Here is a 12,471-nt window from a genome sequence, read left to right as displayed (position 1 = left end):
CGTCAAGCTCCATCTCTGGCCGTCTTCAAATCTAAGCTAAAAGCCCACCTTTTTGATGCTGCTTTTAACTCCTAACCCTTGTTCACTTGTTCAGAACCCTTATTTTACCATCCTCACTTTAATATTCCCTTATCTCTTGTTTGTCCTGTTTGTCTGTCCTAATTAGATTGTAAGCTCTGTCGAGCAGGGACTGTCTCTTCATGTTCAAGTGTACAGCGCTGCGTACGTCTAGTAGCGCTGTAGAAATGATAAGTAGTAGCAGTAGTAGTAGTTAAATTCCAGACTACAAACTACTTTATTTTCACCTTGTTGTAGTCTATAAAATCAACAGGATAACCGCTCTCCAAAAATCCAGCGTTCAAATCAATCACACATGCTTTGTATGTTGTATCATCAGTACATAGCCATTTTGACTCTCAAGAACTGACTGTAGGGTAAGTTTGTTTTCAAGGCCTATAATAACAACTGTCATAATGTAAAAGTTAATCAGCTGGTTTCCTGTAGACATCCCAATAACACCCCTAACGACTTCTCGCTTTTCTGAGAAAGAGTCAATGTTTCTTCTTGCCAATGTAACCTTTTCAGCATGGAGGGATGCTATCAGTGAAAAATCGTTTGAACTATTGGGATACTGGCTGATATAACTGACTTACTGTTCACCTTTCACTTTTTCACTAGTCTCTACTGCTTTGGTCTATTACAATTTTATTATCATTTAAATATGACAGTTTTATAATCCAAGAAACTTATTTCGAAATTTTAACACTTCGAATATCTAAGAGACTCGCTTACTGTAATGTGGAGGTTTTTTGACCAATGATTAAATGCGCATACAATTAACGCGGTTGAAGAACAAGATAAGCTTTTTGTTCTGAGGTCTTTTTTTCTCCACATATATAGTTGTATTATATCACTCACAAGACAGCAAAGAACATGCAATATGACTGAACTTAGGCAGAAGTAATATTTTGGTTTTCAACATTTCTCACCTCATTATTGTTCCCTTGTTAAGTGATAGCAGGGAGGAAGTCAAGTAGTAGGACTAGGTGCTGTTATCACCAGGAGTGCTAGAGTCACCAGGGGTTCTACAGTAATGGGGCACTAACATCACCAAGAGTGCTACTGTCACTGTATACAGAGATCACCAACAGAGCTGCCAACTCCAAAAGGAAGATTTTAGGCTAGCCCTGGATTTCTGACAACTTCATCCTGATTCTTTATAAATTCCACACTGCTTTGGAGATATAGTGACCCTTTTACTAAGCCGCATAAGCGTCTATGCGTGCCCAATGCAAGCCAACATGGAGTTACCACACAGCTACAGATACGCATGGCCAAAAAATCATTTTTATTTTCGGACGCACATATCGGACACGTGCCAAGTGGCATTTGGTGCGCGTAGGTCTTTACCACCCAGTTACTGTGTGAGACTTTACCGCTAGGTCAATGGCTGGCAGTAAGGTCGCAGTCCCAAAATGGACGCGTGGCAATTCTGATTTTGTCGCAAGTCCATTTTTGGCAAAAATTTTAAATAAGGGCTTTTTTTACAGGCGTGCTGAAAAATGTTTTGGCGCGTGCCCCAAAACCCACGCCTACACAACCGCAAGCCATTTTTCAGCGCACCTTAGTAAAAGGATTCCTAAGTTCAAAACTTGTGTAATACACCATGGTATGGGTCTTACTACAGTTACACGTTACACTGTTAGATGTTTCCAGAGACCCTGGGGGGGGGGGGGGGGGGGGGGGGAGGGAGTTGGGATGACCCTGGGTGGAAGGAAACCCAGCCTAAAAGGAGTGGTGTTGGAATAAATTGTAGAAAGTGTTTTCCTGTGGAGAGTGACAGCAGGAGTGGAGTTTGAGTTGAATAAAAAAAATTGTAAGGGGGTACGTGAGGTCTCTGGCTGCCTGTACCCCATGCCAGGGCCCTTGGGAGCATTAGGGGATCCTGGAGTACAAAAAATAAATGCTGGCTGATTATAAAAGATATTGCTGCCCCTTAAGTGACAATGAAGGAGAGTGAGCTGCAGGTGGACAAGGGGAGCCCAGCCTGAAAGCGGGATCAGGACAGGGGGAGCCTTTGCAAGGCCCGAGTGAGTCCTGCGAGGTGCACTGCTGGAATGAGAACAACCTAAAGGGTCTGTGCCTGAAAGGAATTGGGGTGAAAATCAGGAGTAGTGGAAACAGCCTTGGATTTATTCCTGTCACGAAAGGATGAGTAAAGGATAGGAGGGATGTAAATATGTACAGCTGTGAATTAGCTTGAGAGGGAGGAAGAGAAGTCAAGATGGTCGCAACTGATCTTGAATAAAACTGTATATATACAGAGCTGGAGTGTTGACTGTGTGTTGGAAAAGTTCAAGTAAAGTTGGTGTTGGTTTTGATAAAATCACCAGAGTACAGCATGTTTATTTGGTGCTCCCGGACTGAGAGGAGCAGTACCCCAAAGTTCTCTTTGGTACTCCCAAATCACCATATCTCTATTCCAGAACACTGACCCACTCCCAAGTTTGAATGGTGGAACTTGTGATTGAGTGAATGGTGAGCTGAGTGGAGAAGAGAATATAGAATATTTGTGAGAAATAATTTTCCTTTGATCCGAGTCAGACCGGAGGTAGCCAGAAAGGGGGTGAGACCCAGGTTACACAAGAACTGGCTTAAAAGTGTCCTAGAACTGCCTAACTTGCCAGCTCTGTGCCAGGTGTATGATAGTCACAAGGAGGCAGATGCACTAAAGCTAAATGAGCCTTTAATGACCCTCCAATGAGGAAAATTTGATCCGTTGCACGCATCAAAGGGCTTTTACCGAGGAAGCCAGCAGCTAACGAAAACGGAATGGAGATGAGCAATTAGTGTGAAAACCCCATTGAAACGACATGCACTAACCTTTTCCGATTGCCTTTACGCAGGAAAAAGGCAGGAAATCTAACGAGAGGTCTGGACCTCTCGTTAGGACAGCTCTGTGCCAGGAAAAATCATTAAGTGAAAAAATAAACAAACTTTGAGCCAATCCCAGCGCATTAGCAGGTTACTGACGTCAAACAGGGGCGGGCGCAGGAGGAGAGAGATGCGCGACAGAAGCTGGGCGAAGGCAGGCATCAGCTTTCTTCTTGCCCGTGCAGCGCCTTCAGACAGAGGAGAGAGGCGCTGCACGGGCCCGGTAAGAGGGAGGGGGCCCGATGGAGGAGGGGAATGGCGGTGACGACCCCAAGAGGGGACGGGGCACAGGGCGGAGGATGTCGGGAGGCGGAGCTGAGGGGAGACAGAGTAGTGAGGAAGGGAGGGGGGCCGGGGCTGCTAAAGGTACGTTTGCTTTTCTTCTTGCTTAATTTAGAATGCAGGGGGAAGTGGGGCGGGGGGGACGGCGACCACGGGTGTGGGGGGGGGCAAGGACGGCCATACAGGACGCTCCTGACCAGCGCCTTTGCCCCCTCCCGACCCTTTTTTTAATTTTTGTTTTGATTTGGGAGCCATGTGCTTGTGATTTGACTGTGTTTTGACTGTTTGTGGCATGCGCAGAGCAGCTAACATAACGCTTGGCTGCTCTGCGCATGATTTGGGGGCCGATTAACGATGTGTATTGTGATTCTTTGATACATTGTACGTTTCAATACCGATCTCCGCATGTGTGACTTTTTTTTTTGGTGCATTTTTCGTTATTTTAAAATCGTTAGGGACTTTAACGATTTAGATTTTTTTACGTTTGGTTGCTGCATCTGCCTCAAGGAGTCAGAATCATTAGAGATCCTATAATAACTGCATGTTGGGATCACTAAGGGTGCTGGGATAATCAGAGTGGAGGAGTGGTCTAGTGGTTAGTGTGGTGGACTTTGGTCCTGGGGAACTGGGTTTGATTCCCGCTGCAGTCCTTGTGACTCTGGGCAAGTCACTTAACCCTCCATTGCCCCAGGAACAAATAAGTACCTGTATATAATATATACCCACATTGAACCTGCTATGAGTGGGAAAGCAGGGGTACAACTGTAACAAAAATAAATAATCAGAAGACACAGTAATCACCAAGAGTGCTATAAGCGTCCAGGCAAAATAAAACAGTGCTCCATTTTTATGGTAGTGCTGAGATGATCCGGAGGATCCGTGGGATTCGACTTTTAACTTTTTTTCCGCCGTGCTATAGTCAAGGCGAGCTGGGATCATTAGGGGTGTGCTATAGCCAGGAGACATAGTAGTCACAAGGAGCTATATTATACTGGGTTTATCAGCTCTGCTATAGTCATGAGGTGCTGCAGTATCACAAGGCGTGCTACGTTCTGTGAGAACTACTGGGATCGAAAGAACAGAAAAGAAAAATACTCTCAACCCTCGATGACTTTTCTGTGAATCAAGCAAGCCATACTGTGGGTTTTATTGGGATCACACAAGTCTCTGTACTCACTGAGTGTGGCCGCGGTCCCTGCCTCAAAGAGGAGACAGTCCTCCCTGCTGCGGGACTCCAGCAGGACGCTGAGCCCGGACTCTCCCGCCGGCTTCACCCGCACCTTCAGCCCTTTGCTCAGCGCCATGGCAGTCCCGGGCACTTCTCTCTCTGCAGCTGCCTTCGGCCACTTTTCCTTTTCTTCTTCCTGCGGCTCCTCCCTGAGTGCCGGGACAGGTAGCGCCTCCCAGCGGCGCCCTCTGCCGGAGCCAGGGTCGAATTGCAACACAGGCAGCGGCCACGAGAAGCTCCTCAAATCCGTGCAAGCCTAGAACCGCTGGCAAATACCTCAGACATGATTCCTTCTGCCTGAACTACAGGAAATGATTTCAACCTGGAAAGAATTCAATGTTGCTCCAGCATCGAGCCCGGGCTCCCTCTCACACTGTTAAATAGGGAGATCTGCTCCCTAAGCACACAGAAACTTGCAGAACCGCTAAAGCGGGTGCAGTGATCGATACTACAGCAGGGTTAGGGTTAGAGGTTCACCAACAGGCCGGAAAAGAGGCCATAATGATCAGGTTATATGAATCGTGGAATAAGAAAGGATTCAATTCACCTACAATGTATGCATCATATATATTTTTAAAAGATGGTTAAGTAGAGAGGTGGGGTAGCCGTGTTAGTCCACTCTTAAAGGTTATCAATAGAACTCAAACAAAATAAAACATGGAAAAGAAAATAAGATACCTTTTTTTATTGGGCATAACTTAATACATTTCTTGATTAGCTTTCGAAGGTTGCCCTTCTTCGTCAGATCGGAAATAAGCAAATGTGTTAGTTTATAGTATATATAAGTGAAGCTCTGGCACAGCTAAAGTTTAAGATCTAAAGCAGGTTCTGTAAACTCAGATTTTAGACTTCAGTTATGGTCAGACAGAGAATATGATGCCTCATTTTATAGAAAAAGAGAAAATGATAGCAGATAAAGACCATATGAACTATCCAGTCTGACCATCTGTACCTCACTAAACTCTAAAATCCTTCCCTCTTTCAGATCATGTGTTCTTGTCCCCTACCCCATTTCCTTAGATTACTCCCAAGTTTTTAAGAGCACCCTTTCTATGTGCATTTATGCTTGGAAGCTGCAGCATAACTACTATTAAGTGAACCTGACAAAATGTTAGGGGCCACCTCCTCTCCCAAAACCTGAAAGCAAAAGCAATGAAACACCCACTCAGCAGTGGCACCTCCTCCCCTGAATCAGAGAAGTGATAGAATGAAAATAGTAGGTGGGGCTTGGAGTTTGTGTGTATGTTCAGTGACTGGCAGGCTCACGCCCTCTGACATAAGATGGTGCATTGGAGGGGACAAGAAAGCATGATGCTAAGCATGTACTTGAGTGCCAAGCCCCACCTAGCTCTTTCCTGTTTGATCCACAGGCCTGAGGACAGCAGAAGCCGAGATAGGGATACTAGGAGAAATTATGCATTACATAAGGGAGAGGGAAGGGAAATAAATAGAAGAGGAGATGCTGGACATGGGAGAATGAAACAGAAGAGATGCCCAGTATAGATAGAGTAAGAGAGAGGGGAGTGCCTGATATGGATGGAGGGGATGGGAAGAAATAGGGTAGATGTTGGACATGGGGGAAGAGATCGAAAGTTATAGACAGAGGCAGTAAAAAGGATAAATTAGGTTTTGCCTGCTACATTTCTTTACTTTAGTCCCATCAGAACAGTCCAGAACATGTGGCTTATTCCCATGCACCAGTGGAGACAGTGAAAAAGGTTTGGGCACTTGTGCAGTAAGGGCACCATGCACCCTTAGGACTTCAGTATTTTGAATGACAAAGCAAAGGTTCACGTGTTTTCTTTTCTTTTGAGATGTCATATTAATACTATTCATGCTAAAATATTGCTGTAAAACAGGCTTTTGAAAGAAACTGTTGGAGAAAACAATGTTAAACATGAGGTGAAAATAGTTCAAAACCAGAATGAAAGAAGACAACTACAGCAATTTAAAGCCATCTAAAAACTGGTGATAAGAGTAGGGAGGGCCTCTGGATTTATCTAGTGGGACTAAAGGAAAGAAGATTAGCAGGAAATGCCTTTGTGTCACTCCATGATGCGGCTGCACCTTGAATAGTATGCAATTTTGGTCAGCACATCTCAAAAAAGATACAGTAGAATTGGAAAAGGTATGATGGAGGTCTATAAAATACTGACTGGAGTGGAACAGGAAGACATGAATTGCTTGTTTACTCTGTCCAAAAATATAAGCACTAAGGGGCAGGCCATGAAGGTACTAAGCAGTAAAGTTAAAACAAATTAGAGAAAATATTTCTTCATACCATGTGTAATGTGGTATGGATATAGGGGAGCCTCAGAAGTAGCTGAATTAAGAAGCTGAAAGAGAAATTAGAAATATTCCCCCCAGTTTAAAAGGTGTTGCTTCCATATTTTCCAGGTTTTCATGCCATGGGGGGGGGGGGGGGGGGGGGGGGGGGAGGGGAGAAAGCCCAAGTAGGACAAAGTAGCACTGTTAGGCTCTGTGTTATGAGGTCAGGCAGGTGAAAGAAAACCAAAGAAGGATTAGGTAGCTCTGCAGGTTCTCTGTGCTGATGTCAGTGTGATTAACACTGGTAGCTGGGAAAAGGGATGGAGTTCATTCAGCTCTCCCAACATTACGAAAGATATTTATTTGTTGCATTTGTATCCCACATTTTCCCACGTGGCTTACAATGTTCGGTTACGGCATTCACCATTCCAGAGTAGAAAGTTACATTTGGAGTTGCATAGAGAATAGGATAATAGGCATAGAAAGAGACCAGTTAGACTATAAGGTGAAGTGGTGATGTATAGCGTTTACAATAGTTGATCGATGTCATGATATGCCTAGTTGAAGAGATATGTTTTCAGAGATTTGTGAAAGTTGGTTAGTTCATAAATTGCTTTTAAGTTACGTGGTAAGGCATTCCACAACTGCTCTTCTTTTGAAAAGCAGCTTGATTCTTTTATGCGTGGGATTCGGCTTCGGAACTTTCAGATGGAAAACACATGACAGCAGAAAAGGAGAAAGCCATTGTTCAATAACAGCCCTAATAACAGTCGAACCTTGGCGAGAAGAGAACAGCTTGGAAAAAGAAGCGCCGTTACGCAAGCATACTCCAGCCCATTCTCCAGTGCGCCTGTGCCACTTTTTTTTTTGCTATTCGCTTCAGCCTGCCCTGCGGAAATCGCCATCTGTGTTGAAGTTACGTTCGACAAAATGACGAAGATAGCCAAGACCCACGAGGATAAGAGGTGGGTGGAGGGGAAGGCTGTGTTCTGTAGGGGAGAGAGAGGGGAGGGGAGGAATTTGGACGCTGAGACCCTGATGCTCAGATGCAAATGCGGGCGCTAGAGGCCATTAGCACCAAGTGCTCAGAGCCAGCGAGTGTGTGAAGTAACAAACTCGCTGGCTCTGAGCACAATTAGCATGCAAATCAATGCTAAATATGGCATCACCTATTCCTCCCCAATGCTCAGCGGGCAACATGCCAAAGAAGGGCACTCCTCTCATGGCAAACCCTATGCCAGCTTGGAGCCGTTGTGGGGAGATGACCTGTCAAAGCCCTGGTGGACCCCAGATCCCCTCACCCATCCAATACAAGGGCCTGGTGGTCGCAGGGACCCCAGACCCCCCAAAAGACGTATAGGCCTGGTCTAGTGGCCCCCACAACCCCCCCAAAAGATGTAAGAGCCTGTGGGACCAGTGAGACCCTTGGTCAGAACCCCCCTCCCCCACAGTGGCCTTCCCAAACTCCTCCTACCTTGTAAAAGGAGGAGGGAAGGAGTCCTAGTCCCTCCTCCGCAGGCACATCATCAAAATATGCCTGTCCTACCCAGTACATCCTGTAATACACTGGGCAGGGCCTATCATAAAAGGGCAGACTACCTAGCAGCCACCAAACAAATACTAGCCATAGCCACTGAAGGAATCATCAACAGCCTATCTTGAGAACACAAGTTCCTGGCTGGGATAGAAGGTTGCTTTAAGCTACCAAGTGGTTGTGGAATTTTTTTAATAAAAATACTCTATATGAGTAAGAACCATCAATTTAAACAAAACTCTGTAACACACAAGCAACCAATGATAGATGAAGCTACTTCAGAGTTCCCTAAACAGAGGGGGAAAGGAGAAACGTGTTAATACTGAAGATATGGAAGAAAGCTGTAGCTGAACCTGGAAGCGCAAATATACTAGTTCTTCTATGAAATGGACTTAAAGGGACAAAGTTGAAGGAAGGCTTTTGGGTGAAAAACAATATTTGTTTTACTTTTTTTTTTTAATCATGTTATGGATGGGATGGATGGGATGTAATGGGACTATGTTGCTGTCCAACTGAAGTTTAATGCTTTGCTTTCCATGGTGAATAAACAGATTTTGTTCAAAGTTTATATCTTGTCTGGTGAAGTTTTTTCAGGCAGATGGGGAGGGGAACATTCTCCTTATAAAAAAAAGGCAAAGCTTTTTGTAGCCAGCCAGTAATCAGCAGAGGGTAGTGCAATTAGCCAACTGGCACATCCAAGATGGCAATGGCTCATCATAGTAATTAATCCAGTGGTGGGAAACCTCGATGCTCAAGGGCCAGAACCCAGTTGGGTTTTCAGGATTTGCCCAATGAAGGTGCATGCGATTTATTTGCTTGCAGTGCTTCCATTGTATATAAATAGATCTCATGCATATTCATTGTATAACTACCCTTAAATCATTGATTTCAATATTAGTCATACTTCAACTCTTTATTCAAAAAATATCAAAAGATCTATAACATACTATTAAAAAACTTACTCTATACTGACTGGCTAAAATATTACACAATTCAACATATCACATAGGCTTATTCAACACCAATTCCTACACTAGAGACAGCAATACTATACTAAACCCATTATCACAGTCCAAGTCCTCTCTTGGTCAGCTCCACATCATAATTACTGTAATCTTTATATCTTACCAAAGTGAGTTACTTTATGAACATGAGGGGTTAGAATGGGCTTTTAAAAAAAGTTTTTATTTCAGTTTTGTCTCCTGATGACAACGTTTGAGAGGCAAAACATGCAGTCATGTAAAGACTAAGAAAGTAATTGAGATCAAGAGGCCATTAATGATTAAATGGGAGAAGCCAGAGACTCTAACCTACCTGATCAAAAAAGACTGAAATTTATCACATAACAGCATCGACATCATTTGAGGAGGATCATCTGCTTATTTTTGGGATAAGCAGGACAAAATCTGTTTTACTCTTTGGGGGGGGGGTCTTTTACTAAAGTTTAGCTCACGTTATCTGCAGCAGGGTCCATTTTATTCCAGTAGAGGATCTTACCTCATAAACACTTAATGCTCCGTACACCGCTGTATAACTCGGGAAACCAGCTGTGCAGGTGCTTGAAAGCTACTTAAAAGGCTGTGATGTCAAAGATTTTGACGATATCATTTTGAGGTCACTTAACCCTCCATTGCCTCGGATACATAGGAATAAACGGGCCCCGCTGCAGATAACTCAAGCTAAGCTTTAGTAAAAGACCCCCTTTGATTGTGAGTCCTCCAGGGACAAGGAAATATACCCAGTGTACCTGAATGTAACTCACCTTGAGCTACTACTGAAGAAGGTGTGAGCAAAATCCAAATAAATAAATAAATACATAAAATATTAGGTTACTTTCAGTTTAGCTATATTTCTTCTGCTTGGCAATTGTGTATCACTCCAATAATGTTTAATTACTCCTTTATTTAAGTCCGTGATAGGACATTTTTGTTGTTAATGCACCCTTGTGGTGTCTATTTAGACAAACTGGGCTGAAGCAAGCCTTGATCCAGGTCAGGTTCCTCGAGTTTTCCCTTTTGCTACTTTTTCGCCTCTGTTTTTCTCACACACAATACTTATATCATTCTTCAACTGCTGGGTTGTCAATTATTCTGTCCCACATTATTCATGCATTGCATGCTGTCTGTACATGTGTTTGTGTATTTGTGTATATATATTTTTGCTGATGTTTCCCTCATCTGTTTTATACATCTCATATTTTTATGCCTTGCACTTTATGGTTGGTGTTTTACTTGTTTTATTTAATTCAATCATTTAAGTCACTATCTTTGTTGTATATGTACACATATTTATTATAATTATATTTTTTGCGTAACAATATTTTTGAATGTTTAATTATTGACACACAACTCCTGAGGCAGGTGCTGTGCACCAAAACACAGATCAGTATCAAGTCTACTTGCACATTTATGATATTTGTCAATAAACCATCCTCAGCACTACCATACGTCTCTGACTGCTGGATTGGAGAGCCATTCGTACAACCCTACTTTTCCTTGCTTTGACTTTCAACGTAGGGTTGCTTTTTCCTTTTTTTGCTGTGTGACTTGCACTTCAGGTAAGATCAGAACTCCAACCAAATAAAAGAAACAAAAGAAAAACTATTTCTTCTTGAGAAGAAAAGGGCAAACAATAATGCTGGAACAGAGCAAAAACTTTTAATAGAGCGTGTTTCAATTCATGTCCGTTTTCTAAAGAAAAACAAACAGCCCCCCAGAAATGCTGAGGAGAACTGCTACATATAGCACCTTAAATAAGAGGTCAATCTCTGCAAAACAGGATCCTAAATTCCCAGTAACTGGCAATAGTTATGAAGGGTAGCAAAAGTCATTAAACCAAATGCTGAGAATAAATACAAAAGAATAAGGGCCATCAATTCCCCTTATCAGTTTTAGCACATCATCATGCATTGCCTGTCAATTTCAGTTGGCCACCCTAAGGATATTTTGCCGGGGTGAAGGGAAAGAAAATAATGTATTACTGGTTCCTCATTCACCGACTACATTTCATCACGTGACATTATTTCTGTGATGATTCCCTGAATCCCATTGGTGTACTACTGGTTCCGCATGCACCGACCATATTTGATCACGACTTACGTAAGGAAGTTCCCGCTAGTAGGCTATTTAAACAAGCTGTCAGCGGCGTCTCGCATTTATCTGCAACTGAATGCTTGTGTACTCAATTGCTAATGTGCTTGCACCATGTGCTTCTCTTACAGGATTTCTGTGCTGATTCCCTGAATCCCGTTGGTATACTACTGGTTCTCCATTCACTGACAGCATTTGATCATGTGACTTATGTAAGGAAGTTCCCATTATCAGACTATTTAAACAAGCTGTCAGCGGCATCTCGCACTGTGGGGGCTCGTCAAAGGAGCTCCCCCAAGGAGCAGACGTGCTTGAGGCGAACTGTGGGGGCAACCCTTTGACTATTCTGTTTGGCTGTTAGGGAAGGATTTTGATTCGGCTCTTTCTTGCCGCTTTTTGTCTCATTTAACCTGTTACTTTTGTTATTTTCTGGTAGAATGTTTGACCCTGCCACTATGTTTTCTATCCCAGTTATTTGGGGACATAGAAATGGTGTATTCTCCAATTTGGTAAGTCACACTATAAATTATCTGCAGTATCATCATCTAAAGGCTTGTGTTCCATGTTCTCTGAAGCCCTCTGTTATTACCTCTTCCCCAGCGTCTTGTATCAGCTTTACCTCTTTACAATTTGGTCTTAATTGAAGATCCCTTTGATCTAAGACACATTTGATTCATGATCTTCTCTCTATATATAGTTTGGATTTACTAGGTCTCACAGAAACTTGGATCCATGACGGTGAGGAAACTTATTTATATCAGTGTCTGCCTTCCAACTATACAGTTTTTCATACTACTAGAAGTCTAAGAGGGGAGAAGGTGTAACAACCTGCTTATCGCCATTACTTCATGCAGTGGAACTTCCAGTCTCTGATTTCTAATATTCAGAACTTTTGGTGTTGAAAATTCCTGCTGCTTCTCCTTTTATTTTAATGGTATGTTATTTGCCCCCAGCCCCTCCGAAGCATATTTAAGAGATCTTTATGCAAACATTAGCTGATGCCTCTACCCAATTTTCAACTGTGGGTTGTCTTCAATATTCATGTAGATGATTCTCAATCAGCTAGATCATCTTTATTCCTCTCTTTTTTGGAATCACCTCAGTCAATTAGTTAAATTTCCTACTCAAGTAGCGGG

General features: G+C 43.1%; 1 protein-coding gene across 1 annotated transcript in view; it reads right to left on the bottom strand.

The window, feature by feature from the left end:
- The window catches only part of SYNJ2 (synaptojanin 2), a 234,492-nt gene extending 229,919 nt beyond the window's left edge, over positions 1–4,573 (bottom strand). The window contains exon 1 of the mRNA XM_030198406.1: positions 4,394–4,573. Coding sequence (XP_030054266.1) covers positions 4,394–4,520 — 127 coding nt within the window. The 5' untranslated portion in view covers positions 4,521–4,573. The remainder of the gene's footprint in view (positions 1–4,393) is intronic.
- Positions 4,574–12,471: the final 7,898 nt, after the last annotated feature.

The sequence above is a fragment of the Microcaecilia unicolor genome, chromosome 3 (assembly GCF_901765095.1).
Source record: "Microcaecilia unicolor chromosome 3, aMicUni1.1, whole genome shotgun sequence".
Taxonomy (NCBI): Eukaryota; Metazoa; Chordata; class Amphibia; order Gymnophiona; family Siphonopidae; genus Microcaecilia; species Microcaecilia unicolor.
Note: the sequence above shows the minus strand (reverse complement) of the source record. Positions and strands in the feature narration are given on the sequence as shown.